General features: G+C 43.5%; 1 protein-coding gene across 3 annotated transcripts in view; it reads right to left on the bottom strand.

Moving 5' to 3' along the window:
• Sort1 (sortilin 1) overlaps positions 1-27884 on the bottom strand; it is an 88193-nt gene that overhangs the window by 38962 nt on the left and 21347 nt on the right. For all 3 annotated transcript variants that reach the window (XM_045138020.1, XM_045138021.1, XM_045138022.1), the window contains exons 2-6: positions 19577-19636; positions 17081-17154; positions 6211-6313; positions 5313-5477; positions 2063-2136 (exon numbers count right to left, since the gene is read on the bottom strand). In XM_045138020.1, the coding sequence (XP_044993955.1) occupies positions 2063-2136; positions 5313-5477; positions 6211-6313; positions 17081-17154; positions 19577-19636 (476 nt within the window). The remainder of the gene's footprint in view (positions 1-2062; positions 2137-5312; positions 5478-6210; positions 6314-17080; positions 17155-19576; positions 19637-27884) is intronic.

Below are 27884 nucleotides of genomic sequence, written 5' to 3'. Positions count from 1 at the left end.
CTGCTCTACACGGGCACTGTATGGCCCTCGAGCCCGGGCCCCAGGGACTAAACTATTGACAACTTCCATAATACAGACAACATATGATGATCATAAGCCCCTCACCAGCCTCCCTTTTCCCCTCCTAACCCCTCCTCCACTGAATCCCTTCTTCCTGCCAACTAGTCTCTCTTGTATTTTTTTTTCTTTGTTGTTGTTGGTGGTTTGTTGTTTGTTAGTTTTTCTAGGTAGGGTCTCTCCCTGGCCCAGACAGACCTGGACTTCACTATGTAGTCTTAGGCTTACCTAAAACTCACAGTGATCCTCCTCTAGTTCAGCTATCTTAAATTTAGAGCTGAACAATATATTATAAAAGTAAAAAAATGGGTTGAAGAGATGGCTCAGCAGTTAATGGCACTTGCTTGTAAAGCCTGATGGCCTGATTTTGATTCCCCAGTACCTACACAATACCAGATACACAGGGTGGTGCATGCATCTGGAGTTCGTTTGCAGTGGCTAGAGGCCCAGGCAGCCTTGAACTCACGGAGATCCTCCTACCTCTGCCTCCCAAATGCTGGGATTAAAGGTGTGCACCACCATGCCCAGCTATCTTTTTCTTTCTAAAGATGAGTTTTAATAATTAAAATGACTATAGTCTTAAATAAGTCCTATCTAGTTTAAGTTAACTTAGTTACCTTAAAGTTAACAGTTACCTTAAAGGTTACTTCCTTCCTGATAAGACTACACAGTACTACTTACTACACTACAGAAAATGAGGGCTGGGGAGATGGCTCAGTGGTTAAAGGCACTTGCCTGCAAAGCCCGTCAGCCTGGGTTCAAGTCCCCAGTATCCATGTAAAGCCAGATGTACAAAATGGTGCATGCATCTTAGATGTATGTGTATTTGCAAGAGGCCCTGATGTGCTCATTCTCTCTCTCAAATAAATAAAAATATGTTTAAAACAAGAAAATGAAACCAGATGTTTATCAGAGTAATGCATTGCTGAGAAGGCCCACCTCATTATGAAATATATCTAATACTTTAACTAATTTTCATAGATGTATTTCAAATCTGCATTATCCATTTTTCCTTATTCCCTGGCAGTACATTTAACTCTCTTTTGGGATTACAGGTCATCAACATGAACATCAATCATATCAAACCATAATAGGGCGCTCCCGTTGAAGTTATTGAAGTATGTGTCCTTGATCTAGCGCAATAATATTGTTCTGTTTTATAAGTTTTGTCTGTTTTGTCATGGCTTTTTTGCTTCCTTCCAGCTTTCGGGCTGTAATTATAATGCTGTCATGTGCTTGATGCAGCCACAGAGCTCATCTCTGGCGGCAATCGACTATAAACTGGGAAGCCGACAAAGCAAGAGAAAAAAGCTCAGGATAATGGTCTGAGCCTAATCCGAACCCCAGAGGTATGAAGGCTATAATTCAATTCTTATTCTGCCATCCGCCACATTACCCAAACAAACCTTTGTTCATCAAAGGAGAAACCGAAGCCCAGAGAGGATAAGCCACTGGCTAGCAGCAGAACCAGGCTGGCACAAAGCTGACTGCCTTGTGAGTAACTTCCTCTGCTACATCATCTTTAAGTGGGCACCTGAGGGGCAGGCAGGGCATCCTGCCAGAAGTGAGTGGTTTTTGCTGCATGGAAAGTAGAAGTCTGGAAGTGCTTTTAGCTCTCTTCCTGAGTTCTTGCTATGTTCCATACAACTGAAAGTCACTCCTAGACAAAGGAGTGTAAATCAAGGAGCAGAGACATACTTAAGCCCTGGTGAGAGCTGTGCTTTCTGATGTTCCCACTGGCGTCGCCAGTTATGGAGGACAACCCTTCTGCAGGCAGCACTTCTGTGACTTGTTTATAACATTTAGTAAGACTAGGTCTTCTTTTCCAGCACACTTAGAAGCTCCTCCAGGGTGAGGCATGCGTCATAACCATTCTTGTGTCCCTCATGGCACCCTGAGGAGCACTTGGCACGTGGTGATGGCTCGGTATTTGTTCCCATGACTTTTGGCAGCACTGGCAGGAAAGGGTCAGGGCTCTGCACAGATGGAGTCTTCTGTTACTCACCATTTGGCCAAACATACTGCTTTGCGAATTTCTTCCCATTTTCCCCCAAAATTCTTGGACACCCACAGGCCATTCTGAAAGATTATAAATGACTTATCAAAATTCCAGCTTCATCCTGTGCAGCTGCTTGTATGACCTTTAATAATAATTCATATCTAGTTACTAAAGACAGTAAAAACATACACTGAGATTCAATGAGCACTGCCTGCACACCCACACACGCGTGCACACACACTCACACGGTCTATTCGGGATCCTTCAGGATCTTGGAAGCTGAGAATGACAAATGCACATAAAGTGCCTACTATTTGCCAGGCGCGGTACCAGACACTGACTGGGGATGTGAAGATGAGGAGGACACACTCCCTGCTCTCGAAGAGCTCATCATTGAACAGGGGGCACAGGTAGGACATGTCACTACCCCGTGGCACTAGGGACACACACGACTGTAGAAGTGGGGAGAGAGGGCCCACTGCACAGTGACGGTTTCTGGAAGACCACCACCACACTAATAGATAGGATGGCTGGGAGAGGGCTCAGTGGTTAACGGTGCTTGTGTGCCAAGCCTGCTGGCCAGGGTTCAATTCTCCAGTACCCATGTAAAGACAGAGGCACCAAGTGGTGCATTTGGAGTCTGCATGCAGTGGCAAGAGGCCTTGATAGCCCATACTCTCTCTCTCCCTGCCTTGTAATAGTTATAAGTATAACTTGTACTTGTAAATAAGTAAAAATATTTTAAAAACAGAAATGATGGGGCTGAAGAGATGGCTTAGCGATTAAGGCAGTTTCCTGCAAAGGCTGAGGACCCAGGTGTGATTCCCCAGTATCCACGTAAGCCAGATGCACAAGGTGGTGCACGCATCTGGAGCTCATTTACAGTGGCTAGTGGCCCTGGCGCACCCATTCTCCTCTCTAAGTAAATAAATAAATAAAATCTTTTAAAGAATGATGAACAGTGCAACCAAATGAAGGAAAACAGGGAGACAAAATGCTACTGCAGTAGAGAGTGAACATGAAGTACGTCAATGTCAATAATGTTGCTGACAGAGCTGGAGGGATGGCTTAGAGGTTAAGGATACTGCCTGCAAAGCCAAAGAATCCCGGTTCAATTCTCCAGGACCCACGTAAGCCAGATGCACAAGGGGGCGCATGCATGTGGAGTTCCTTTGCAGTGGCTGGAGGCCTTGGCATGCCCATTCTCTCCACCTCTCTCTCTCTCTCTCTCTTAAATACATACATACATACATACATACATACATACATACATACATACATAAATAAATAAATAAAATATACAAAAATAATCTTGGTGATGCAAGGTCACTGAGCTTGGTGTTAGAGGAGGTGGGACAGAGATACCCTGGTCCAGCTGAAACTAAGCGGGGCTGTTGATTTAACCCTCAGAGCTCCAGTGGCCACCACTCCTTCAGCTTCCTCCTGCGGTAATAGTAACCTCCCAGCAAGATAGGAGACAGTGTGAAATCACTTATTTTCGCTTTAGTCTAATCTAAATTGGTCTGTCTCTTCTACTCCAATTATTTGTGCTCCAAACTTACCCTTAACTGGAAGAAGTTTAAGGTAGCCAAGCAGATTATATCTGCCCTTCCCAAGGAAAGCTTGCTTTAATATTTTATTTATTTATTTGACAGCAAGGGAGGGTGAGACAGAGAGAGAGAGAGAGGAAGAGGCACAAAGAAAGAGAGACAGAATGGGCTAGGGCCTCTAGCCACTGCAAATAAACTTCAGGCTCAGGCGCCACCTTGTGCATTGGGCTTAGGTGGATCCTGGGGAATCGAACCTGAGTCCTTAGGCTTCACAGGCAAGCACCTTAACTGCTAAAATAAAACAGGTTAGCAGGAAACTGTGGAAGTCTCCTGGCCACTTTGTTGGGCCTTTAGAAGCTCAAGCTGCTGGGGGTAACTTTCTCTAAGATCTGAATCTCCCATCACAGCAAGCTTGTTTCCTTCCCTGGGCTTCCACTGGCAAGGAATCAGTCAGGCCCCATGTGAACACCAGCGACCTCAATTTGCTCAAGCATCTTCCCATCAAACGTGCAGCACTAGACCTCTCTTCCTGTCCCTTCACCTCCCTCTGCCACCTTCTGTGCAGCCTGTGTTCTATGGCTGGTGGTCTCTGAAGGAGCCAGTGCAGAAATAGCTCCCAGCTGGAGAGCTTGTTAAAAGCATTAGCCATGCTTCAAGTAAAAGTCACTGGCTTATTATATCTAGGTTGGGGGCTTGGGGTCTGCATTTCAACCAGTTCCTAAGGTGCTTCTATGTGACACAACTTCTCAGCAGATTATACCAACTACATTGAGGGCAGCCACATAAACATCAAGTGTCATTATGATTGCCACAGTCTAGCCACATGGCCACTTGGACCTCTAACATTCAAGATAAGAGCTTGGTTCTCCAAGAAAGGAAAAGTTGGATGCCCTTCTTGGGAACCTTCAAAGGAGAAGTGGGAGGGACATGGACCTCTGGGGAAAGTGTAAGAAATGCGGTTGTGCGTGCAGGTATTTGGAACTTTGGATGTTTAACACATGAATGTCAAACACAGAAGTCATTATGCTTTTTATACTGAGGGATTAACAAGAAAAATATAAAGATGTGACTTGGCTGAAGGAAAGGAACAATAGCAGTTTCAGAGATACGACAATATATACTTGCCCCCAGCAGCACAGGAATGATTAGACTGTTTCTAGTTCCTTACTTCAGCAGCATACATCTACTCATTGTACTTAAAAAAATTACTTATTAGATACACACAGAGACAAACGGAGGGACAGAAAGAGAGAGATGGAGGGAGAGACAGAGGGAGACAGAGAAAGAGGCATGTGGGGAGAAGGAGAGAAAATAGGCAGACTAGGGCTTCTTGCCTCTGCAAACAAACACTGGATGCATGCACCACTTTGTGCATGTGGCTTTTACATGGGTACTGGGAAGGAAGTCAAACTCAGGCTGGCAGGCTTTGCAAATGAGTGCCTTTAACCCCTAAGCCATCTCTCCAGGCCCAGCCACTCATTTTAAAAGTGATAATGAAAGCTATATACCATACTCACCCGGAATAGATACCAGGCGGGTCACAGCTCTTGCCACATGGGGGACAAGTACAAAAAATACACAGTTCATGCATAAGAAGACTAGCAGGAAGCCCAATGTAAGAGTATTACCTACAGGGTCCTTTAAGGACAGCATGCTAGATAGTATAAAAATGCAAGAGGCATACCAAGTTCCTTAAGTGGACTTACTTCAGTGCTGAGGGCTAGGAGGTGATCAGAATTCTGAGGGCTGTACATCATCTGAGTCAGAGGGTGAAATGGGAGATCTGTCTGCACAAAGTTCTTTGCAAAGTCTGACGACCTGAACACTCTTCCTCCGCCGCTTCCTCCAGACACCTCTGCTGTTAGTATCACCTGGGCAGAAAGAGAAGGGGCAGACTTAGGGGATGACTCTACGAAAGCATGGGAAGTTCCCGGGCCCTTTTCTCAGTGCATGAGCTAAGGAAGTGCTTGTCTCAAGATGAGAAGAGTTACAGAAACAGATTAGCTGTTCCATTCCAGTCCACAAGTGTTAGTCTTATGAAAAATATCATCCTAAATTAAGCTAATGCATCATGCCCGTGATCTGGTCAGTTCTGGGATGTGCTACTTTCCCTTAAGATTACAGTGTTGGGCTGGAGAGATGGCTTAGCGGTTAAGCACTTGCCTGTGAAGCCTAAGGACCCCGGTTCGAGGCTCGACTCCCCAGGACCCACGTTAGCCAGATGCACAAGGGGGTGCAAGCATCTGGAGTTCGTTTGCAGTGGCTGGAAGCCCTGGCGTGCCCATTCTCTCTGTCTACCTGCCTATTTCTGTATCTCTCTCTCTCTCTCTCAAATAAATAAATAAATAAATTAAAAAAAAAAAGATTACAGTGTTGTTGGAGTCTATGTTGTAACACTGAACCTCAGACATGAACTGAGCAAGTAATTTGTGGTGGAGTCTGGTCTTATGTGATCAGCACCAAGTTATGTTTGATTTTAAAATACAGCGATACTAAACTAACATGGACTATTGTGTCTCACTGGACCATTCTAGCACCTGCATCCTGCATATGGTATGGAATATGAACTTTACATGTACAAGATATACAAGGGATGAATCTCACCTTTCCAGAGTTCTCAGGACCAATAGCCATGCCAAATTCAGTCCGGATGAAGGTGTTATTGATGAGGTTTGTAATATCTTTAAAGTTCTTCCCATAATCCTCACTGACAGGAAGAAGAGGCAGATTTAGAGACAGTTATCCATAGATGCTGTGGGCTTCTAGTCAGCATCTGTCACCCTTTTATTTATCCAGACTTGGTCTGATTGGATCAAGGGAAATTCCACCCCCCTTACCAGTGGTGGGTTCTGAGACATGGGAGTGACTTAAGTTGAGCCAATAAGACAGAAGGGAGAAGTCTGAGATCTTCTAGGAAATATATTTTCTCCTAAGACAGCCCCTTGATGAATGGTCTATCTCCCTTTAGACCAGGGTAACTTTGCTCTCCATCCCTACATGTGGAACATCTGGAATGTCTGGACACAGATTTGACTATCAGTTCAGATTCTGGCATTACATGGGTAAGGCCAGCAAGGCTGACCACCACCCTCAAAGCACAGGATGGTCCCACAGCAGAGAACTGTCTGGCCGTAAATGTCAAAACCACCAAGGTTGAGAAAGCTTGACAATGTAGTGCATAAATACCAAGCAAAAAATTGCCATTTTGTCACTATGAGAGCACAAATCTGGAGCTGGGATTCCAGCAAAGCAGAGCCTGCTGCACTGTACTGACCCTGCGGTATGATGTTGCTCTGTGTTTAGTTACATGAACTGACCATTCCCCTACTATTTAAGTCAGTTTGAGCGAGGACCTCTTCTAAGTGAAGCCAAAGGTCTCCTAAATGATCTACTATTCCACAGTACCAGCGGTAAAGCTCAAGGTTAAGTAATAGGGGTCTTGTTCCTGCAAGCAGTCACAAGTGTCTAACATGTGCAACACACAAATCATAACTAGGGAAACTAAGCAACCAACCTTGACTTGATTTCCCAAAGCTTTCCCCAGACGTTTATTCCAACAATGCCAAGTTTAGATTTCAAGCAAGAAAATCAGCCAATTTTTTCAGGCTTAACACATGTGTCTCTCTTAAAAAACATGGTATAAAATCTTAATATAAGTTACATTTAAGTATCCATCAGTGCGGACCTTGTACATGCCCACAGGGTAATCTGCAGTAATCAGTGTTCACATGTATCCCTTTTTTTGGTTTGTTTCGTTTTTGATTTTTGGAGGCAGGGTCTCGCTCCAGCCCAGGCTGACCTGGAATTCTCTATGTAGTCTCAGGGTAGCCTCGAACTCACAGCAATCTACCTTCCTTTGCCTTCCTCCCGAGTGCTGGATTAAAGGTGTGCACCACCACGTCCAGCTCACATGTATCACTTACAAGAATGGTACAAGCTTTGGTAGTAGCCTCAACATATAAGGAATCAAGAATTTTAAGCCAGGAGCGCATGCCTTTAATCCCAGCACTTGAGAATGGCTGTGAGTTCAAGGCCAGGCTGAGACTACATAGTGAATTCCAGGTTAACCTGGGCTAGAGCAAGATCCAACCTAAAAAAAAGAAAAAAATAATAATTTTAGACTACAAGAGGTGCAAGAACTGAGAAGAGTATTGCATACAACTTCCTTATTACACATGAAGAGCTTCAAGAGGAGGCAATTTATCAAAAGTCAAGTTGCTAATTAAAGACAAAATTGAAACTACAGTCTAAGTCTTTTAATAGCCAGCACCAAACTGAAAGGAGGAAGGCTCGAGGTCTTCTTTTCTCGTGCCAGGGTTTGTACCTGGCAATAGAAACCAGCTAAGCAGAAGTAGGGGCACGGGGGTCACGGTCACGCCTGATGGTGCAGGTCTCTGGTGCATGCTCAAGCAGAACTACTAGAACGAGTCTGTCCCCATTTGAAACATGAACAAACGTCATTTTCCTTATTCAAATTTGTATTTTTGATGCACTGGTATGAGAAAGCTGCTTGCTGTACCCATGAAGCCATGAACCAAAATAAATTCTTGTTTAATTGCAAAAACAAACACATAAATGTCTCTGTCCCTTTCTTTATCTGGACATGCGCGTGCACGCGTGCGCGCACACGCACACACACACCCTAGATAAATAAAATAGCAATTGGGTACCAGGGAACAGTTTCCTGTCGTGCCCTATCTCCAGCTTTGGAGTACAAAACCAGCTCTTCTCTTCCTGACATGAGTCAGCCAGCAGGAGACGTGCATAAGCAATTCCCAGCTCTGCAGGGCAACCACCAGCCCAGACAACCTTCCAAGGGCTGCAGCAGTTTGATTACTACTGGCTTACACATCTCTACTCCTCCTGACACCCCAGGGAACCTCCACAAAGCTGTGGGCAAGAGTGCTCTTTAAGAACCTGGTACCTCAAACACATCCCTGCTCTTCAGATAAAGACAGCAATGTGGCTGAGACAAAAAACACATCCACTGCAACCCTCTGGCAGTTCAGCTAGTTAAACAGAGAAAATGGGCTAGCGCTAACCTCCTGGGAGTTAAGCTGGGTTCTGTCAAGACTGCTTTGGGATCTGGAAATATATTTTAACAGCACTTGATGTATGTACATGCAACATGTACCATGAAGAGAAAATCGATAAAACATCCTGAAAAATGCAGCTGCTTTTCAAACTCCTTGTGACAATGACATGCAAATAATAGTTAACAATGGAAACCCTATAAAAGCAAGTGCTTTAGAAACAAATCATAACAATTCTGTATATCAACATTAATATCCATGCCTTAGTTTTTATTTTTTTTTAATATTTTTATTATTCACAAGGAGAGAGAGAGGGAAAAAATAGGCACACCAGAGCCTCCTGCCATTGCCAACAAACTTCAGATACATGTGCCACTGTGCATCTATCTAGCTTTCCAGGGATACTGGGGAATCAAGCCTGGGCTGTCAGGCTTTGCAAGCAAGTGCCTTTAACTGCTGAGCCATCTCTCCAGTCCTCCCCCCCCTTTTGTTGTTTTTTCAAGGTAGCGTCTCACTACAGCCCAGGCTGACCTGCAATTAACCATGTAGTCTCAGAGTGGCCTCGAACTCAGAGTGATACTCCTACTCGACCTCCTTTGTGCTAGGATTAAAGGTGTGCGCCATCACGCCCGGCTTCCATCACCAATTTTTTTTTACTTTTATTTATTTATGAGTGTGTGTGTGTGTGTATGAGTGTATCAGAACCTTATGCAGCTGCAAATGAATTCCAGACACATATGTCACTTTGTGTTGTGTGTGTCTGACTTTACATGGGTTTGGAGAATTGAACCTAGGCCAGTAGACTTTGCAAGCAAGCACCTTTAACCACTGAGCCACCTGCGATATAAAAATGCCTAGGTTTTTCACTCAAGATAATGATGCTAAAGCACAAATGTATTCTGAACACAGCTTGTGTCTGTCCATCAGTGCCATTATGACAGAATCCCACAGACAAGGCAGATTACAAACAAAGACATTTGTTCCTCACAGTTCTGGAGGCTGGGAAGTCCAAGATTAGGACAGTGGTTGATGTGAAGTTTTGTGAGGGCCCAATTCCCACTCCATTTTTTTAAAGGTTCTTCCCAAGGAGCCACTCCTTGAACTCACTATGTAGCCCAGACTGGCTTTAAACTTCCTATGTAGCACATGCTAGCCTCAAACTCACCATCCTCTCACCTGAGCCTACCGAGGGCTGACTTTACAGGATGTACCACCACACGTGGCTACAAAGTGCCATCTTATCACTGTTACCTCATAAGGCGAAAGGTCAAGCAAGCTCTCTAAGTCCTCTTTTAAATATCATTTTTATTTTATTTACGAGGCAGATAGACAGACAGAGAGAATGGGCATACAGGGCCTTTTGCCACTGCAAACTAACTACAGACATATGTGCTACCTTGTGCATCTGGCTAATGTGAGTCCTGGAGAATCGAATCTGGGTCCTTTGGCTTTGCAGGCAAGTGGCTTAAACACTAAGCCATTTCTCCAACTCTGAGTCCTTCCCCCCCCCCCCCCATTTCTATTTATTTAAGAGTGACAAACAGAGAGAGAAAGAGGCAGACAGAGAGAGAGAGAGAGAGAGAGAATGGGTGTGCCAGGGCCTCCAGCCACTGTAAATGAACTCCAGATGAGTACGCCCCCTTGTGCATCTGGCTAACATGGGTCCTGGGGAATCGAGCCATGGTCCTTAGGCTTCACAGGCAAGCGCTTAACTGCTAAGCCATCTCTCCAGCCCGAGTCCTTTTTAATAATGACACTAACCCCATTAGTGTGGGCTTTATTCTCATGTCCTAATCATCTACCAGTACCAGCACATTGGGTCAGGGCACCTTCAGGTGATAGCATTTTGCCTCTGGTCCTCCCAAACTCATGTGCATGCAAAATATGCTCATTACACTCTAAGTCTTGATGCATTCTAGAATCAGTTCAAAACTCTAAAGCCCAAAGTGTCATTTGACTCTCAGATAAATCAGATGTGATTGAAAGTCCAGTGTAACTCTCCTGCAGCAAGGGTCCTATGCATCCACAACACAGTGGCTCTGCACCCACAGCTCTGAGTGGCATTACCATAAACAAGGTGACAGCCTACCCCCTCTGCTGCCTGCACTTGAATCTGAAGAGAAAGCTCTGGTGATCTCTCATCTTTCTGGGGTCATTCTTCCCTGGTCTTGAAGAATAACTTGTCCTATCCTTTCAAACTCATTAAGTCCAGCAGCCTTCATTCTCGTCTGTCTCCCTAAGTTCACATTCTCAGGTTTCCTGCTGGGTGGTTAAAACGTGAGGTTCACACTCACGTTAAGTTCCCTTATCAAACAGCTTCTTGGCCACCCGGCCAACACTCCCCAGTGCTCACTATTTCTGCAGTGTGTAGAGACTGAGGATTTTCTGAATTTGTAAGTTTGGCTTCCTTTCTCCTCAACAATTCTGTCTTTCTGTCATTTCTCTCTGCTTGCCTCTAACATCAGCTGTCGAGAGGAGCCAAGCTGCAACTTCAACACTTTGTACTGTGCGTGGGGAGCAGAGATCAGAGAACTGCTTGGGCTCACAAAAATGGCAAGCTCCTGAAATAGTGAGAGGTTCGTTTCAAGGAAATGTACAGGTGAGTGTGGAAGGGAGACACTCAACACTCTCCTTGCTTTTGCACATGCATACACGACGCACACACTCCCACACCATACAGGCTGCACACATACATGTAAAATTATCTTGAGGGGCTGACAAGATGGCTTAGCAGGTAAGGTGCTTGCCTGTGAAGCCTAAGGACTCATGTTCAACTCTCCAGGTCTCACATAAGCCAGACACAGTGATGCAGCTGTGCAGTGCTGCACATGTGCACAAGGGGGCGCACGTGTCTGGAGTTGGATTGCAGTGACCTCAGCAAGCCAACTCTCCCCCCCCCCCCCCCCCCCCCCCCCCCGGCACATGAAAAGAGGCTAGTCTGGTGGGCTTGCCTAAAAAAATCCATTATTTTGCATCACCTTATGTGTATATGACACTGCTTTCTCATGTTTTTAAATTTTTTTAAAATTTTTGTTTTATGAGGTAGGGTCTCCCTCTAGCCTAGGATGACCTGGAATTCACTATGTAGTCTCAAGGTGGCCTCAAACTCACAGTGATCCTCCTACCTCTGCCTCCCGAGTGCTGGGACTAAAGGTGTATGCCACCACATCTGGCCTCATCTCAATTTTTAAAAAATTATTTTATTTTATTTACTTGAGCGGGGGCAGGGGAAGAATGGGCATGCCAGGGCTTTCAGCCGCTGCAAATGAACTCCAGACACATGCACCATCTTGTGTGTTTGGCTTATGTAGGTCCTGGGGAATTGAACCTGGGTCTTTTGGCTTTGCAGACAAGTGCCTTAACTGCTAAGCCACCTCTCCAGCTCATCATCTCAGTTTTTATACTGGTAAACAAGTGTCCTTTCTGTAATCTTTTTCAGGCCAAATATTTGCATTTGTGTACTTGTTGCTGGTGATTCTGCCATTTACATGGTCTCCTTACGTAGTGTTGACGTGCTCATTAGAGCCCCTGAGTGTGAGCAGACTTGGCTGGGCCCAATGGAAGAAGTGCGTGTGTTAGACAAGCTTCATTTGGGCAAGGACTGTGGTGCTGTTGAGCTCAAGTTTAATGATGCAACAATACAAATATAATAAGCATCTTTAAACAGAAGCAGAGAGGAAATGATATTCATTATCAGTTGACAAGAACTGTGAACACAGATTTTCAGAAAACTGACCCTGTCTTTCCTCTCGGAGAAATAGGTCAGTATTTATGTCAATTTTATAAAACATAACTGTCACAATTAATAAGGACTACCTGTATTGAGACTTCCAGTTAGAAAGTAATAGGACAGTCGGGCATGGTGGCACAAACATTTAATGCCAGCACTCGGGAGGCAGAGGTAGGAGATTGCTGTGAGTTCGAGACTACCCTGAGACTACATAGTCAATCCCAGGTCAGCTTGGGATAGAGGGAGACTCTACCTTGAAAAACAAAAGCAAACAAAAAGGCAATAGGGAGAATGTCGTACATTAAAACATAACAAAGAAGGGGCTGGAGAGATTGCTTAGTGGTTCAGTGGTTAAAGTACTTGCTTGCAGGGCCTGATGGCCTGGGTTCAATTCCCCAGTACCCACATAAAGCCATATGTACAAAGTGGCGCATGTGTAAGGTATTCTTATGCAGTGGTGGGAGGCCTGGGTGTTCCTCTCTCTCTCTCTCTCTCTCTCCCTTTGGAGACAAATAAAAAGTTTAACAAACAAACAAACATGCCAAAGGACTCAGAGACCTGTCACCCTCTGAGTGTACCAGTCACTCTCATAAGCTGAAGGAATCACAGACTTGAAATAGCTACTAGGTAAAAATGGCAGAATTTGAGTTCAGATCAAACTTAATTCCCCATCTTCGAGACTCTGTTTTACTACTGTCTGATGTTAGGTTGTGCTTTAATTTTAGTATTTTGTTGTGCTTTATAGTTATTGGAAGAAGATATGATTCCTATCAAAATCTTGAAAATGTACATGTAAAAATAAAGAGGTTACAAATAAAAATAAAATACAACTTTGTGGGCTTGAGAGATTGCTCAGTGGTTAAAGGCACTTGCTTGCAAAGCCTGTTGGCCTCAGTTTGATTCTTTAGTACCCACATAAAGGCAGATACACACTGTGGTCATGTGTCTGGAGTTCGTTTGCAGTGGCAACAGGCCCTGGCACACACATTCTCTTTCAATCTCTCTCTCTCTCTCTGCTTGAAAATAAATAACAAAAATATATATATTATTTTGGGCTGGAGAAATAGATTAGCAGTTAAGGCTCTTTTCTGCAAAGCCAAAGGACCAGGTTTAATTCCCTAGTATCCACATAAAGCCAGATGAAAGAGGTGGCACATGTGCCTGGAGTTTGTTTGCAGTGGCTAGACACCCTGGTATACCCTTTCTCTCCCTATTTGCCTATTTCCCGAATAATAATAAAAAAAAATGTATGTGTGTGTGTGTGTGTGTGTGTGTGTGTGTGCGCGCGCGCACGCGTGTGTGTATAGTTATATGTATATTGTTGTTTTGTTTTGTTTTCGAGGTAGGTTTCACTCTAGCCCAGGCTGACCTGGAATTCACTATGTAGTTTCAGGATGGCCTTGAACTCATGGGGACCCTCCTCTCTCTCCCTCTCGAGTGCTGGGATTAAAGGCATGTGCCATCACGCCCAGCTTTAAATGTACTTTATAACCTTACATAAATATTCCTAAACAGAAATTTTATATTAAACCTAATTCCTTTAAATTGAGGGTATTGGTATTTCATCTGAATTTTACCTCATCATTAGTGCCCTCAGGACTTTCTGCTCTCCCCCAACCCTTCCGCAATTCTTTTTCAGGACCTAAAGACATAAGCGTACTTCCTCCACCTCTGCAGGCTGCAGGGACTCAGTTCTGCTGCTCTGGCAAGCCTTCATGCCTCACTCCACCCAGCAGGTGGCATGTGATTATCTAGCTTTTATTTGTATTTCAAATGACCCTTGGACCATGTAAGATTTAATGAAGGAACGTAACCTGACAAACAGTAGAGTCATTTTATACAGCGAAGCACACAAGAGGCTTCAGAGTAGATTCAGAGGGCTTTTATTTTATTTCTGCCTGGCAACTGAAACATATTCAGTACCCGTGTTGCCGAAGCTGGCCCCTCCCATTTACATTTCAGAAGCAACAGGTGCCCTTTGGGTGCTGAGTCATTTCAGGCCAGGTCGGCCCAGTTGGAGAGGCAACAAGGTGTATTTAGGGTTTCCAACTCAACTCTGGAAGAGAGTATGTAATCAGATTTCACCTCCCAGTAGGGAAGAGATCATTAATATTCAAAGTGGCTGTGGTTAAGACCCAGTGACAATATTGCTGACCAATGTGAAGAAAAAGAACCTTGAGGACATTATTCTATACCAGGAACAGACAGGACAGCTCTCTAGTAAAGCACATGTTAGGGAAGAGGGGTTTCTCAGAGAAAAAACATGCAAAAGGCTGAGTCAGGCAGTAGTAGGTATTTAAATAGCAACAGTGATTCTGGTTCTTGTTTTGGTTTTGACTGTCTTAAAGTAAGCACATTATTGAAAAGCAAAACCATGGGGAAAATGTCAAGAGAATACTTTCACTTCCACAGGTCGGCCTCAGGAACCTGTTAGGTCCAATTCCAGCTACATGATTAAAGAACAATGTAGGGGGGAAAGCATTAAGTACAGAAGATAATTTAACCTAGAAAGGAAGGAATTTAATAAAAAAAAAATAAAAACCTACAAAATAAGTGGCCATAAATCAGAGAAGAGCTACTAAAGAATGGGATGGTGGGCTGGAGAGATTGCTCAGTGGCTAAAGGCACTTGCCTGCAAAGCCAAAGGACTCAGGTTCGATTCCCCAGTACCACATGCAGCCAGATGCACAAGGTGGTTCATGTACCTGGAGTGTGTTTACAGTGGCCAGAGGCCCTGGCACCCCCATTCTCTCTCTCTGCACCCTTCCTCAAACCAATAACTTTAAAAAAGAAAAAGAAAATATACTGACCTTACCTCAAGAAGAAAAAAAAAAATGAATGGAATGGAAACAAACATCCCCTATGACACACATAGTGGTAGTTCAATAAAAACCTTAGCTTTAATCTAACTCCAGCTGAGTAAATCATGTCACTCTAACGTAAGTGAGGGTGGCAACTGGAGAAGATGGTATGGACAGTAACCACAACGGGAATGCCACATGATGCCAGGTGTTACTAACACTGCCTGTTGACAGGGGCTTGGGGTGGGGTGTGCATTTACAGAAGCTATGGAGGAATTTAGGGCAGATAATCATATTTTACCAACCAGCATGAAAGACTCGTTTTAGCAACTGGTGCAGCAGTGCCAGTCTGTGCTGGCCACATGCCACCTGTGGCCACTGGCAACAGGCCTGACTCCATCTGAGCACTGAGACCACTCCTCACAGCAACCCTTAGGTGAACATCATCGTCACCTTCTTTGACAGAAAGGAGGCTGAATGACCTGTTTGAGTTCATTCTACTTGAAAATAACAGTGCAGAGATTCAATTTCAGGCCCTCGTGCCAACAAACTTGGCAGCTTTTTGCTGTTCCATGTTGTTTCCCAAGACAATACAGCTATGCAACATAACATTCAAGGGAAAAATCAAGATGACAAACCTACTGCTCTAATTAGATAAACTGCAGACTTTTCTAGCACTTAAGAATCACTTAAAACACTCTCAATACCTTAAGAAATAAAATAATCAACTTAAAACTTCTAGAGAGGCCATGACGTCCATTCATTCCTTAATGTTTATGCCTGCTGACTCTGTCCGTCATTGGGCTGGGCACTGAGGAATCTAAGCGAATGCAAAGCCTTGCCTTCATGTAGCTTATACCAGTTCCAAGTGGCAACTCCTCCTTGGGTGTATCTGCTTATTTTAAGCCAACCTTGAAGGCCTGGGGAGGGTGCTCTGGCTCCAGGCCCCTGACAGCAGTTAGTGGTCACACCCATGGGGAAGGGAGGCTGGGGTGGTCCTTTCAGAGCTTCCACATGAGTTCTCTGCCCCTGGGCCAAGGCCGGCTTGTGGAACAGTCCAGTAAAGAACCTTCAGAATCTAGCAGGACTCCTGGAAGAATTCTGGCCCTGGGAGTATTTTTGTACTACCTTGATGTTGATATTTTTGATTTATTTATTTTTTTTGTTTGTTTGTTTTTTTCACTCTAGCCCAGGCTGACCTGGAATTCACTATGTAGTCTCAGGGTAACCTTGAACTCACAGCAATCCTCATACCTCTGCCTCCCCAGTGCTGGAAAATGACACAGACACACATGACGAAGAAGACAGTCGCTGATTTGGGGGAGTTAGCTGATCTTATTGTTAAGGAAAGGGAACTTACTATGGAATCAAACTGGAGGAGATCACCAGAGCATGTACGGCACAGAACACATGTTCCCACAGCCACTTCCTGTGTGATCTCTACAAAGCACTGTGGATGGTCAGATCTCACTCAGAACCTCCTTCTTATCCAGAAATAGTCATCTGAGAAGCTCCAACTTCATGTAGAAATAATCTGTTTAGTCCTCAGAATGTAAATAAATACTATTTGCTTGGAAAGGAGATAGATAACCACTGTGCTCATAACGAGATGCGTCCACAGCACCCTCTTCCCGCAAGCAAGTATCTAAGCGGCCAACATTAGCACTCATGCTGAGACTCTTCCCGCATCTTCCTCTACTCCACCCCTCTGAAGGTCAACCTAATCTCCTTGACACTATTTCAGGTTGGGAAGTTGTCACAAAAACAAAAAACAAAAAACTGTGAGAGTGTGATAAGCTGGTGAAAAATTTGAAGTGGTTCGAAGATCTTCTAAGTCAACTGTGAGACCACTGTCCCCAGAAAAGTAGGAAACCATGTCCTGAATGTCCCCAACATGTTCTCCATCTCACCTTCGGTATAACTTGGACTGGCCAAAGCTCATAATTACCAGTGGCACGTGGAAAGTCGTCAGGACGAGGATAACCTGCACAGGGACAAAAGCATTCTGTCTGTGAGAAAGGCAAGATGCGCAGTCACATGTTGGCACGTGACATGGTGAAACCGTACTTGAAAAGACTGGTGATACTTGATCTTATGTTACACTTTACATTGCAAAACAGCTGAAAACCAGGAAGGACCAAGTTACTTGTCTTTATAAGGATGTGTAAGTCCTAAGTCCGCAACTCATTTAAATGGGCTGCCTACACTTGAAGTGAGGCAAGGTACACAAATCTTGACAATAATGAAGGAGAGATTTAACTACTTTGTACTCATATTACCATAAAATATTTGCAGGCAAAAACTACTTCTTTTTTTTTTTTTAATTTTTCTGCTTACAGAAGCTAGCATATTGCAGAGGTCATCGTGTCACGTTTACCTGTGTGCTCTCTGCTTTTGTTGCTAGTTTTCCATGAAATGCCTTTTGTAAATAATTATTTCTCTACAACACATATGAATAAGAAAAATGTCCTGGAAAATCACTACAGAAGTCTAGGGAGTCTGAAAAACTGTAAAATAAGAAATCTTAGCCAGGTGTGAACTCCTGTGCTGGGTGGTGAGGCAGGAGATTAGAAGGTGTTCAAGGTCAATTTGAGCCACCATAGTAAGTTCAAGGCCAGCCTAGATTGTATAAAACCTTATTAAAAAAAAAATAATAAATCAGCCGGGTGAGGTGGCGCACACCTTTGATCCCAGTACTTGGGAGGCAGAGGTAGGAGGATCGCTGTGAGTTTGAGGCCATCCTGAGACTACATAGTGAATTCCAGGTCAGCCTGGACCAGAGTGAGACCCTACCTTGAAAAAACAAACAAACAAAAAAATCTTAGAGCTGGGCTAAGCACATGCCTTTAATCCCAGTACTTGGGAGGCAGAGGTAGGAAGATTGTTAGACCTGGGCTATAGAGTGAGCTTCAGGTCAGCCTAAGCTAGAGTGAGACCCTACCTTGAAAAAAATTTTTTAGAGATACTATCTTAGGTAAATGGATGTCATGGACATTAGGGTATATGTCAAAGTATAGAAGAAATGGAAACATATTTATAAAGGTTAACTTAAATATGAAGCTTGCTCCTACCTCTGCCTTCCATGTGCTGGAATTAAAGGCATGCACCACCACCATGCCCAGCTTAAAAAGCTTGCTTTTTCTTTTTCATTTTCTTTCTTTCTTTCCCACCCCCCCCCCCCGCCAGGTAGGATCTCATGCTAGTCCAGACTAACCTGGAATTCACTATGTAGTCTCAGGGTGGCCTTGAACTCTCAGTGATCCTCTTATCTCTGCCTCCCAAATGCTGGGATTAAAGGCGTGCACTACCACAGCTGGCTAAGAAGCTTGCTTTTAAAAACCAGAATTGTTTTCTTAGGCCTCTGGTAAAGCTGTCATGCTTCAAAGCACATGCATTATTGGAACATAGGGAAGCATGTGACATGGCTTGGCCCCTTGCCCTTATTTAAGCAGTATAACAACAGAGCCAATAACATCTGACTGAAGACCCGAGGCCCATACAGCCACATCCTCAGTGCACCTTCCTCTAGGAGACCAGCTGCACACTTATATTTTTAAGCCAGAGTTTTGTCTCTGTAGCTCAGACTGGCCTTGAACTCAAGACCCTCCTCAGCCTCCTCTCTGTAGGGATAGGAACAGATGGAGTTGGCATGGACCTATGGGTGCACAGTCATAAAAAAAAAAAAAAAAATAAATAAACCTGTGAAAAAGGAAAAAATATAGCTTGGAGGAAAAATGCCAAGTTGTGTAAGGTCTGGCTTCTGCTTCTAGACAAAAGGGTTTTTCCCAATTATGAAGAGGTTCCCTTCTCAACATTCCCTTTCCCTTTGTATGTGCTCATCGTGTGTGTGTGTTCATGTGTGTGAATGCAGGCACACGTGTGCCATACATGGCGCATGTATGGAAATCAGAGGACAACCTGGAGTCACGGTCCTTGCCTCCTCCACTTTGTTTTAAGACAAGGTCTCCCGTTCACAGGCTCCCAAGCTTCAGGATTCTCCTGCCTCCACTGCTTCCCCTCTGCAGGGGCACAGGGATCATAGGCACTTATGATATGCATCTGGATTTTTGTGGGTTCTGGAGAATCCGAATCCAGGCCATCAGGGTTTACTCAATGAGCTGTCTCCTCAGCCCCTTCCTTCCCATCTGAACGCTAAGAATCCATCAAGGACAAAAAGGTGTCTATCTTCCTGCTATGGAAGAAGATCTTCCGTAGACCACCTGGGAGTGGTTCCCAGTTCTAAAGCAAAACCCAGCCAACTACAGCTCCCTGAAAGTCTGCTCTGAAAACATGCATTTTCTGTGATTCAGGGTTGAAGATGCTTTCAGAAAGTAATGCTATTTAGTGTGCAATCCTCATCATCAACATATCTTGATTGACTAAAATAGTTTCAAAATATTACTTACCCCAGTGCTATCTCCAACCCAAGACAAGGACACCAAGCCACTGAGATCATCAAACACATGCTATTAGGGGAAAAAGAAATAAAAGTCATTTAGAAACGTCATCCGTTCTCCCTCAGTACTTGACTTCCTTAAATAGTTCAGAACTTTATTACTGTTCTGAGTAATTAAGTTCATAATTATAAGGGGACACGGATTCCCAGAACAAAATTTGGGATAGACAGGATTGAACTACTTAACCTGAATCACATTTAGAAATTTAAATTCTCCCTAACAGAGTAAGCTTAGCAGATGAGTGCTCTTGCCTGCACCAGATGGGGAGATGGGGAAATCTAATTGCTTTCTGCACAGAGCTAAATCTAAAGATATAGCAGCACATTCTTAGGATGCTTTCGAATGAGAGATCAGAGCTCACACTGACAGACATAATTAGAACCCAATCAGCATAATGAAGCTTCTGTGGGCTAAGCAGTCTTCGCCATACAGCTGAACAGTTAGCGGCTGGCTTCCTTTTGCTTACAGGCCAACTCACCAGAACAACAAGCGGCGGAACCAAGGAACAAATAGCTTTGCTTTGGTTTTATCCAATAATAACAGCAAACCTTGCTGGAGCTGTGGAAGGAGTAGGAACCCCCCAAAGGGAAACTTGTATATTACATCTAAAACATGGAACTATTTTAAAATACAGTTATAATCAACATTGTGGGTATTTCAGGGTTTTCCATTTTTATTTATTCATGTTTTATTTCTAAAATAACATGTATTCATTATAGAGATAGGCACAATTGTAAGGAGGCACAATAAAGAAAACAAAGTCACCAGGCGTGGTGGCGCACACCTTGGATCCCAGCACTTGGGAGGCAGAGGCAGGAGGATTGCTGTGAGTTCCAGGCCAGCCTGAGACTCCACAGTGAATTCCACGCCAGTCTGGGCCAGAGCGAGACCCTACCTCAACTAACCCTCCCCCAAGAAAAAAGAAAGCAAAGTCATTCATAATCCTGTATGTGTAATCTTCCAGTACTTACCACTTGTCTAATAAAAAAGAATTCTGCAGGAGCAATTATGTTCACCTAATAACATTTCTAAGTATACAGAAATTAAATGCCACATACGTGTGTGTATACATATACATATGCATGACAAGCATGAAGGCACTTTTCTTTTCCCTGACACATGCCCACCACGCCAAGTCCCCCTCCTCAGTCAATAGCTTACTATATACTTTGTACTTCTGCCATATGTTGATGATTATGTTTTTTTTTTCCCTTAGGAAGACTTATATAATTAAGTTTTCAAATCTTAAACATGCACTGCCTTTTCAATATGAGTGTTTATTACACGCAGAGGGTGTAACTTTATATTTCTGAATGGTACTTCCTGTGTATACTCAATAAGCATTTGTTGAAAATGATTATGTCCCTCCCAAACCGCACGCTCCCTCTCAAAATAGACCATGTCTGTAAATGGTTTGATGCCAGCTACTTGGTCAGTCAAGCCACCAATTCCAAATGAAAAGCCGGAAGTGGCAGAACTCAGAACATGAAGTATTTTGCTTATCTTTTAATTTTCGCTGTGGTCCTTCTAACTGGGCCTCAGGGTCCACCTTTGCTATTTCCCCTCTGGGTGTAGAGACCCCTGAACAGTCTCCATAAATAGTACAACTGCAGCCACACACAGGGTCACTCTCAGGCTCAGGCTGAGCTTTTCATACCTCTGTGGGACAGAAGGACTATTCACTCGCTGAGTGTCTGAGAAAAGGCTGCTAGCAACTTCTGGAACCGGAGGCTTACAGAGTGACACCACAATATGTCTTAGAAGATGTTTTACAAAGAAGACCACGTGTTCTCTTGGGAGAGAAGACGGTGTGTGACATCAGTCAGTGAGCTCCTCGAGGAATAAGTGACATGACAGCCAGTGCTACCACCAGTCTATGCTGCCACACACATCAGTTATTGTCTAAACACAGGTTACTCATCCAAGGGACGTTCTGGTCACAAGTGACTGGGAGAACAGTATCTGGACCTCACATAAACCAGAAGAAATCCTGCACTCAACAATCACAGCAAAACAAAACAAAACAAAGCCTTTATATTCAAGGGACCTGACTATTTAGAAATGTTTACTGTAGTAGTGAAGAAAAACTATATCCCAGAACAAAGTTCAAAAACATTTACAATTCAAAAATACCTAGTTCCCAACAAGATAAAATTCACAATCCAACACAATCAAAAATCACTAGAGGGCTGGAGAGATGGCTTAGCGGTTAAGTGCTTGCCTGTGAAGCCTAAGGATGAGGCTCGACTCCCCAGGACCCAAGTTAGCCAGATGCACAAGGGGCACACGTGTCTGGAGTTCGTTTGTAGTGGATGAAAACCCTGGCGCACCCATTCTCTCTCTCTCTCTCTCTTTCTCTCTGCCTCTTTCTGTCCTGTCACTCTCAAATAATAAATAAATAAAAATGAACAAAAAAATTAGAAAAAAAAATCACCAGGCATGCGTGCGCGCGCGCGCGCACACACACACACACACACACACACACAAAAAAAAAAAAAAAAAAACCTGTAATGAGGAGAAAAATCAATCAAACTGGGGCTGGGAAGATGGCTTAGTGGTTAAAAGCTCTTGCTTGCAAAGCCTGCCAGCTCAGGTTCAATTCCCCAGTACCCACATAAAGCTAGAAATAATATGAAAATGCACAGGAGAGTAGACACTGCAGACAAGGTTAGAGAACCTGAAGACATACCAATATAAACCAACCAAAGTGAAATTAGAGAGAAAAAAAAACAAAGACTGTCATTGAACTGTGTAACAGCTTCAAGTCATCTAATATGCTTGTAACTTGAGTCTCTGAAGAAAATTGGGGGTTATAGAAATAGAAACAAATAAATACCCCCAAAATTCCTAAATTTGTTGGAAAGTCTAAAACCAGCAATTGAAGGAACTCTCAAACCCTAAATTTAGGGAGCATGATTAAAACTGCATTAAAGCTCAATATAATCAAATTGTCTGAAACAGACGAGATGAAAAATCTATAAAACATCCAAAAGATGTTTACATACAAAGGGAAGGAGCGGTAGTGAACTTTCAAGAGGAACAACCCTAGTCAGAAGTTAGGTGGGTTCCAGACATGGTGACATGGTGGCATAAGCGTGTAGCCCTAGCTCCTCAGGAGACTGAGGTAGGAGGATAGCTAGAGTTCAAGACCAGCCTGAGCAAGTGAGAAAGACTGTCTGAATAAACAACAAACAGAAATAAACAATGGAGCAACATGGTAAAATGCCAGCAAAAAACTATCAGACTCAAAACCTTATTTATTAGATATTTTATTTATTTGCAAGGAGACAGAGAAAAAGAAAGAAGGAAGTAAGGAAGCAAGTAAGAGAGAGGATGAATGAATAAGCATGCCAGGGCCTCTTGCCACTGCAAACAGAACTTCAGATGCGTGCTCCACCTTGTGCATCTGGCTTTACGTGGGTACTGGAGAACTGAAACAGGTTCATCACTTTGCAAATAAGCGTCTTTACCTGCTGAACCATTTCTCCAGCCCATATTTATTTATTTATATGTATGTTTGTTTTTCTGAGAGAGAGAGAGAGAATTGGTATGCCAGAGCCTCTAGCTACTGCAATCAAGTGTCAGATGCATGTGCCACCTTGTGCACATGTGTGACCTTATGCGTCTGGTTTACGTGGGTTCTGGGGAGTCAATCCCAGGTCCTTTGGCTTTGCAGGCAAGTGCCTTAACTGCTAAGCCATCTCTCTAGGCACCCCTCCATATTTATTTATTTATTGTTATTATTTTTTTGTTATTTTTCCATGTAGGGTTTCATTGTAGCTCAGACTGACTTGGAATTCACTATGTAGTCTCAGTGTGGTCTTGAACTCACGGTGATCCTCCTACCTCTGCCTCCCAAGTGCTGGGATTAAAGGTGTGCACCATTACACCCAGCCTTCCATATTTATCATGATTCTCTTAGCTTAGCTTCCTGCGTACTGGGTATTATAGGCGTGTAATACCATACCAAGCCTGCATCTTTTTTTTCTGTAGTCACAAGGACAAGGTTGCATCAGTATAAAAGATTTGAAGGCAGGGCTGGAGAGCTGGCTTAGTGGTCAAGCACTTGCCTGTGAAGCCTAAGGACCCCAGGCTGGATTCCCCAGGACCCACGTTAGCCAGATGCACAAGGGGGCGCACGCGTCTGGAGTTTGTTTGCAGTGGCTGGAGGCCCTGGCGCGCCCATTCTCTGTCTCTCTATCTGCCTCTTTCTCTCTCTGTCTATTGCTCTCAAGTAAGTAAATAAAAATAAATAAATAAAAAATTTAAAGAAAGAGTTGAAGGCAGCTAAAATCTAGTCTTTCTGTAAAATTAGCTATTCTGGTCCATAATTGTTACAGTTCAAAGTGATTTCTCTTAGCATATATGGTCATTCCTTGTGTATTTGCCCAACCCCGAAATTATGACTTTTTTACCTCTTTTTTCCAATTTTATTTTTATTTATTTGAAAGATACAGAGAGAGAAAGAAGCAGAGAGAGAGAATGGGCAACAAGAGAAGGACACCCGATGTCCTCCTCTGGCGTCACACACATACGCATGGTGTATTCATATCTGCACACACGTGCATATATGATACATACTCTACACACACATTCACAAACTCCTGCTATCAACTTTATTAAATCTGTGTGTAACCATCTTTGGTTACCATGGTGTTAGCAAACAATGTGTGTGCAACATATAAAGGGTGACCTTGTTCCTAACTTTTTCACTATAGTCACCATCAAGTCCACAAGTTAAATATTGACAAAGATGCCCTGACCATGAAAGTGTTTAGAGACTTTGGCTGGGTTGGGCTGGAGAGAAGAGGAGCTGAACTATCACAGCGAGAAGAACCGCAGGTCTGTACTCTCTCTCTGACTTGCGACCTTGCGGGGGGGGGGGGGGAGCAGATGGCAGCAGGCAGTTGTGCAGACAGGGCACACAAGAACGATCCGCAAGTATGCAAAGGGTAACATGAATAAAATTTTATTAATATCGTCAACTAGTAAAGCTAAGGAAAAAGTAAATGTTACTAAGCACTTGTTAAAATAAGTAAAAATTTCAAGGTTACGATAAATCAAGTTAAGATGAACACTGAAGGAAAATAAAACAGAAAAATATGTTTGACACTTTAGAAATTGCACTTCTGCTTGAAATACCCAAAGAAAGCCAAGGTAAGGCAACAGGATCATTCATTCAGACAGGCTGGGTTCCGTCAGCATACAGAGTGGGACATAATCAACTAACTGGTTCACTTTCCTGCCCCCCCCCCCTCCTCCGATGTAGAGTCTCACTCTGATCTAGGCTAACCTGAAATTCACTATGTAGTCTCAGGGTGGCCTCAAACTCATGGTGATCCTCCTATCTCTGCCTCCCCAGTGCTGGGATTAAAGGCATGTGCCACCACACTCAGCTTTCACTTCTTTTTTATTTTTAAAATATTTTATTTGGGCTGGAGAGATGGCTTAGCGGTTAAGCGCTTGCCTGTGAAGCCTAAGGACTCCGGTTCGAGGCTCAATTCCCCAGGACCCACATTAGCCAGATGCACAAGGGGGCACACGTGTCTAGAGTTCGTTTGCAGTGGCTGGAGGCCCTGGCACGCCCTTTCTCTCTCTCTTTCTCTACCTCTTTCTCTCTCTGTCTGTCGCTCTCAAATAAATAAATAAAAATAACAACAAACATTTTTTAAAAAATATTTTATTTATTATTGATCTATCTATTTAAGACAGAAAGAAAGATGGAGCGAGAGAGAGAATGGGCGTGCCAGGGCCTCTAGTCGCTGCAAATGAACTCCAGATGCATGCACCACCTTGCACATTTGACTTAACATGGGTAATGGAGAATTAATCCTGGGTCCTTAGTCTTTGCAGGCAAGCGCCTTAACCTCTCAGCCATCTCTCCAGCCCTGGTTCACTTCTAACCGAGGCAAAATACGAAGAGTGAAAGAAATGTGAATAGAGAATAAGGCTAGAAAAAACTGAAAGGCAGAATAATCCTTTTGGGAAGGGAAAAAAGTCACAGCCTCTTACAATATTCACAATAAATAGTCTAGAATTAAAATGCTAAGCCATATGGAAATAGTTTATATTTCTATTATTTATTTGCAAGGAGAGAAAGAGAGAGAGGGAGAGGGGACAGGAATGGCTATACCAGATCTCCTGCCAATACAAATGACATTTATGTGGATAATAAGGAAGGGAACATGGGCTGTTAGACTTGTAAGCAAGCGCCTTTAACCACTGACCAATCTCTCCAGCCAGCAAATAGAGGTAGATAGAATGTCTATCTCAAGAAGTCTTATTAAAAAGATATTATATTGGGCTGGAGAGACGGCTTAGCGGTTAACGCATTTGCCTGCAAAGCCAAAGGATCCTGGTTCAATTCTCCAGGACCCACGTAAGCCAGATGCACAAGGGGGCGCATGCATCTAGAGTTTGTTCACAGTGGCTGGAGGCCCTGGCATGCCCTCTCTATCTCCCTCTTTCTCTCAAATAAATAAATTAATTTTAAAAAAAAAGATAGGGGATTGGACAGATGGCTCAGTGGAGAAAGCACTTGTCACACAATATGAGGACTGGAGTTTGGATCCCCAGAACCCATGGAAATGTTGGGTGGGGGCAGCAGCCCACTTTTAACCCCAGCACTCAAGAGGCTGAGATCCCTGTAGCAAGCTGATTAGCTGAACTAGCGGAATCAAGCGACCCTGGGTTCAGCCAACTCTCCACTTCAGTGAATAAGGGAGAGAAGGCGTGAAGAAGGTTCCTGTGTCAACCTCTGGCCTCTACTACAGGCATAGATACTCCCATGCACTGTGCCCATACACACGTGATTACACACATACACGCACACCACACACACAGGCCGATAAAAGAAGAAACGTTATAACCAAAAGTGGTGACATACACTTGTAATCAGAAGGCTGAGGCAGGAGGATGGCAAGTTCAAGGCCAACCTAGGCTACAAAGCAAGACCTTGTCTTGGAAAAAAACTGTTACATGTTGGTTGTACACAAGACAACAAAAATGTAAGGAGAGCTGAACTGCATTTTATTTCTGGTAAACAACAGGTGATCTGTCCAATGTAGAATACTGAAGAGGTAAACTATTTGGCAGAAAGAAGAGAAGATCTGGTTGGCCAGCCAAATGCGTGTTCTAGAAACAGGTCAAAAGGAAAGGAAACTATGTGAACATTCTGTTTCTCTGCTAATAGTCCAAGTGCCAGTATTCAAAGGGACCACAGGGCGATTACAACAATTCAGACCACTTAATCATACTGGAGGATAGGAAGCTCACGGACCAAAGGTTTCAGGCAAGATAGGAAAGTGCCAGCCTGGCTCTTCAGGAGAACTTACAGGAGACAAGGGCGGTTTCTAGAGAGACTTGTTCAGCCTCTGGTGTGGCTACTGGGCTGGTCACAGACAAGAAGGACCAATGGAACCAGTGTTTAGGAATGGGCAGGTTCCTTTTAGTATAAACAAGGCTAGCATTTCAAGTCAGTGCTAGGAATGTTGGAAAAACTGGCTATTTGGGAAAAAAATAAACAAAAAACTGAATTCCTAATCTCTTTCTTAATCCCATTTTCAAATTCCAGATATAGCGAATCTTTAATCGTAAAAAGTTAAGACTACCCCACCTCAAAAACAAGACAAAACAAAAAAGTTAAGACTGCTGGGCATGGTGGCATATGCCAGGTAAGAGGATCACTGTGAGTTCAAGGTCAGTTTAAGACTACATAGTGAGTTCCAGGTGAGCTTGAGCTAGAGTGAGACCTTACCTCAAAAGCAAAAAGTTAAGACTATAATCATACTATGAGTATTTTTAAAAATTATTTATTTATTTGTGTGTGTGTGTGTGTGTGTGTGTGTGTGTGTGAGAGAGAGAGAGAGAGAGAGAGAGAGAGAGAGAGAGAGAGAGAGAGAGAGAGAAAGAGCAGATAGAGGAGAATGGGCATACCAGGGCCTTGAGCCACTGCAAATGAACTCTAGATGCATATGTCACCTTGTACATATGGCTCTTGTGGGTACTGGGGAATTGAACCTGGGTTTCTAGGCTTTGCAGGCAAGCACCTTAACTGCTAAGCCATCTCCCCAGCCCAAGTATTTTTAAAATCCTCAAAAAGACATTTTTTTGAAAATGATAGAAAAACCAGAACTCAAAAGACTTGACTATTTTTAAAAATTAAGCATTAATGTACCAGACAGAAAGTTGAAAAAAATATTTGCAATATGACAAAAGATTGAATGAAAAAGTGCTTTCAAATCAATAAAAGAAAAAG

This window comes from Jaculus jaculus, chromosome 19, assembly GCF_020740685.1.
Source record: "Jaculus jaculus isolate mJacJac1 chromosome 19, mJacJac1.mat.Y.cur, whole genome shotgun sequence".
NCBI lineage: Eukaryota > Metazoa > Chordata > Mammalia > Rodentia > Dipodidae > Jaculus > Jaculus jaculus.
This window is presented reverse-complemented; position numbering and strand designations above follow the sequence as displayed.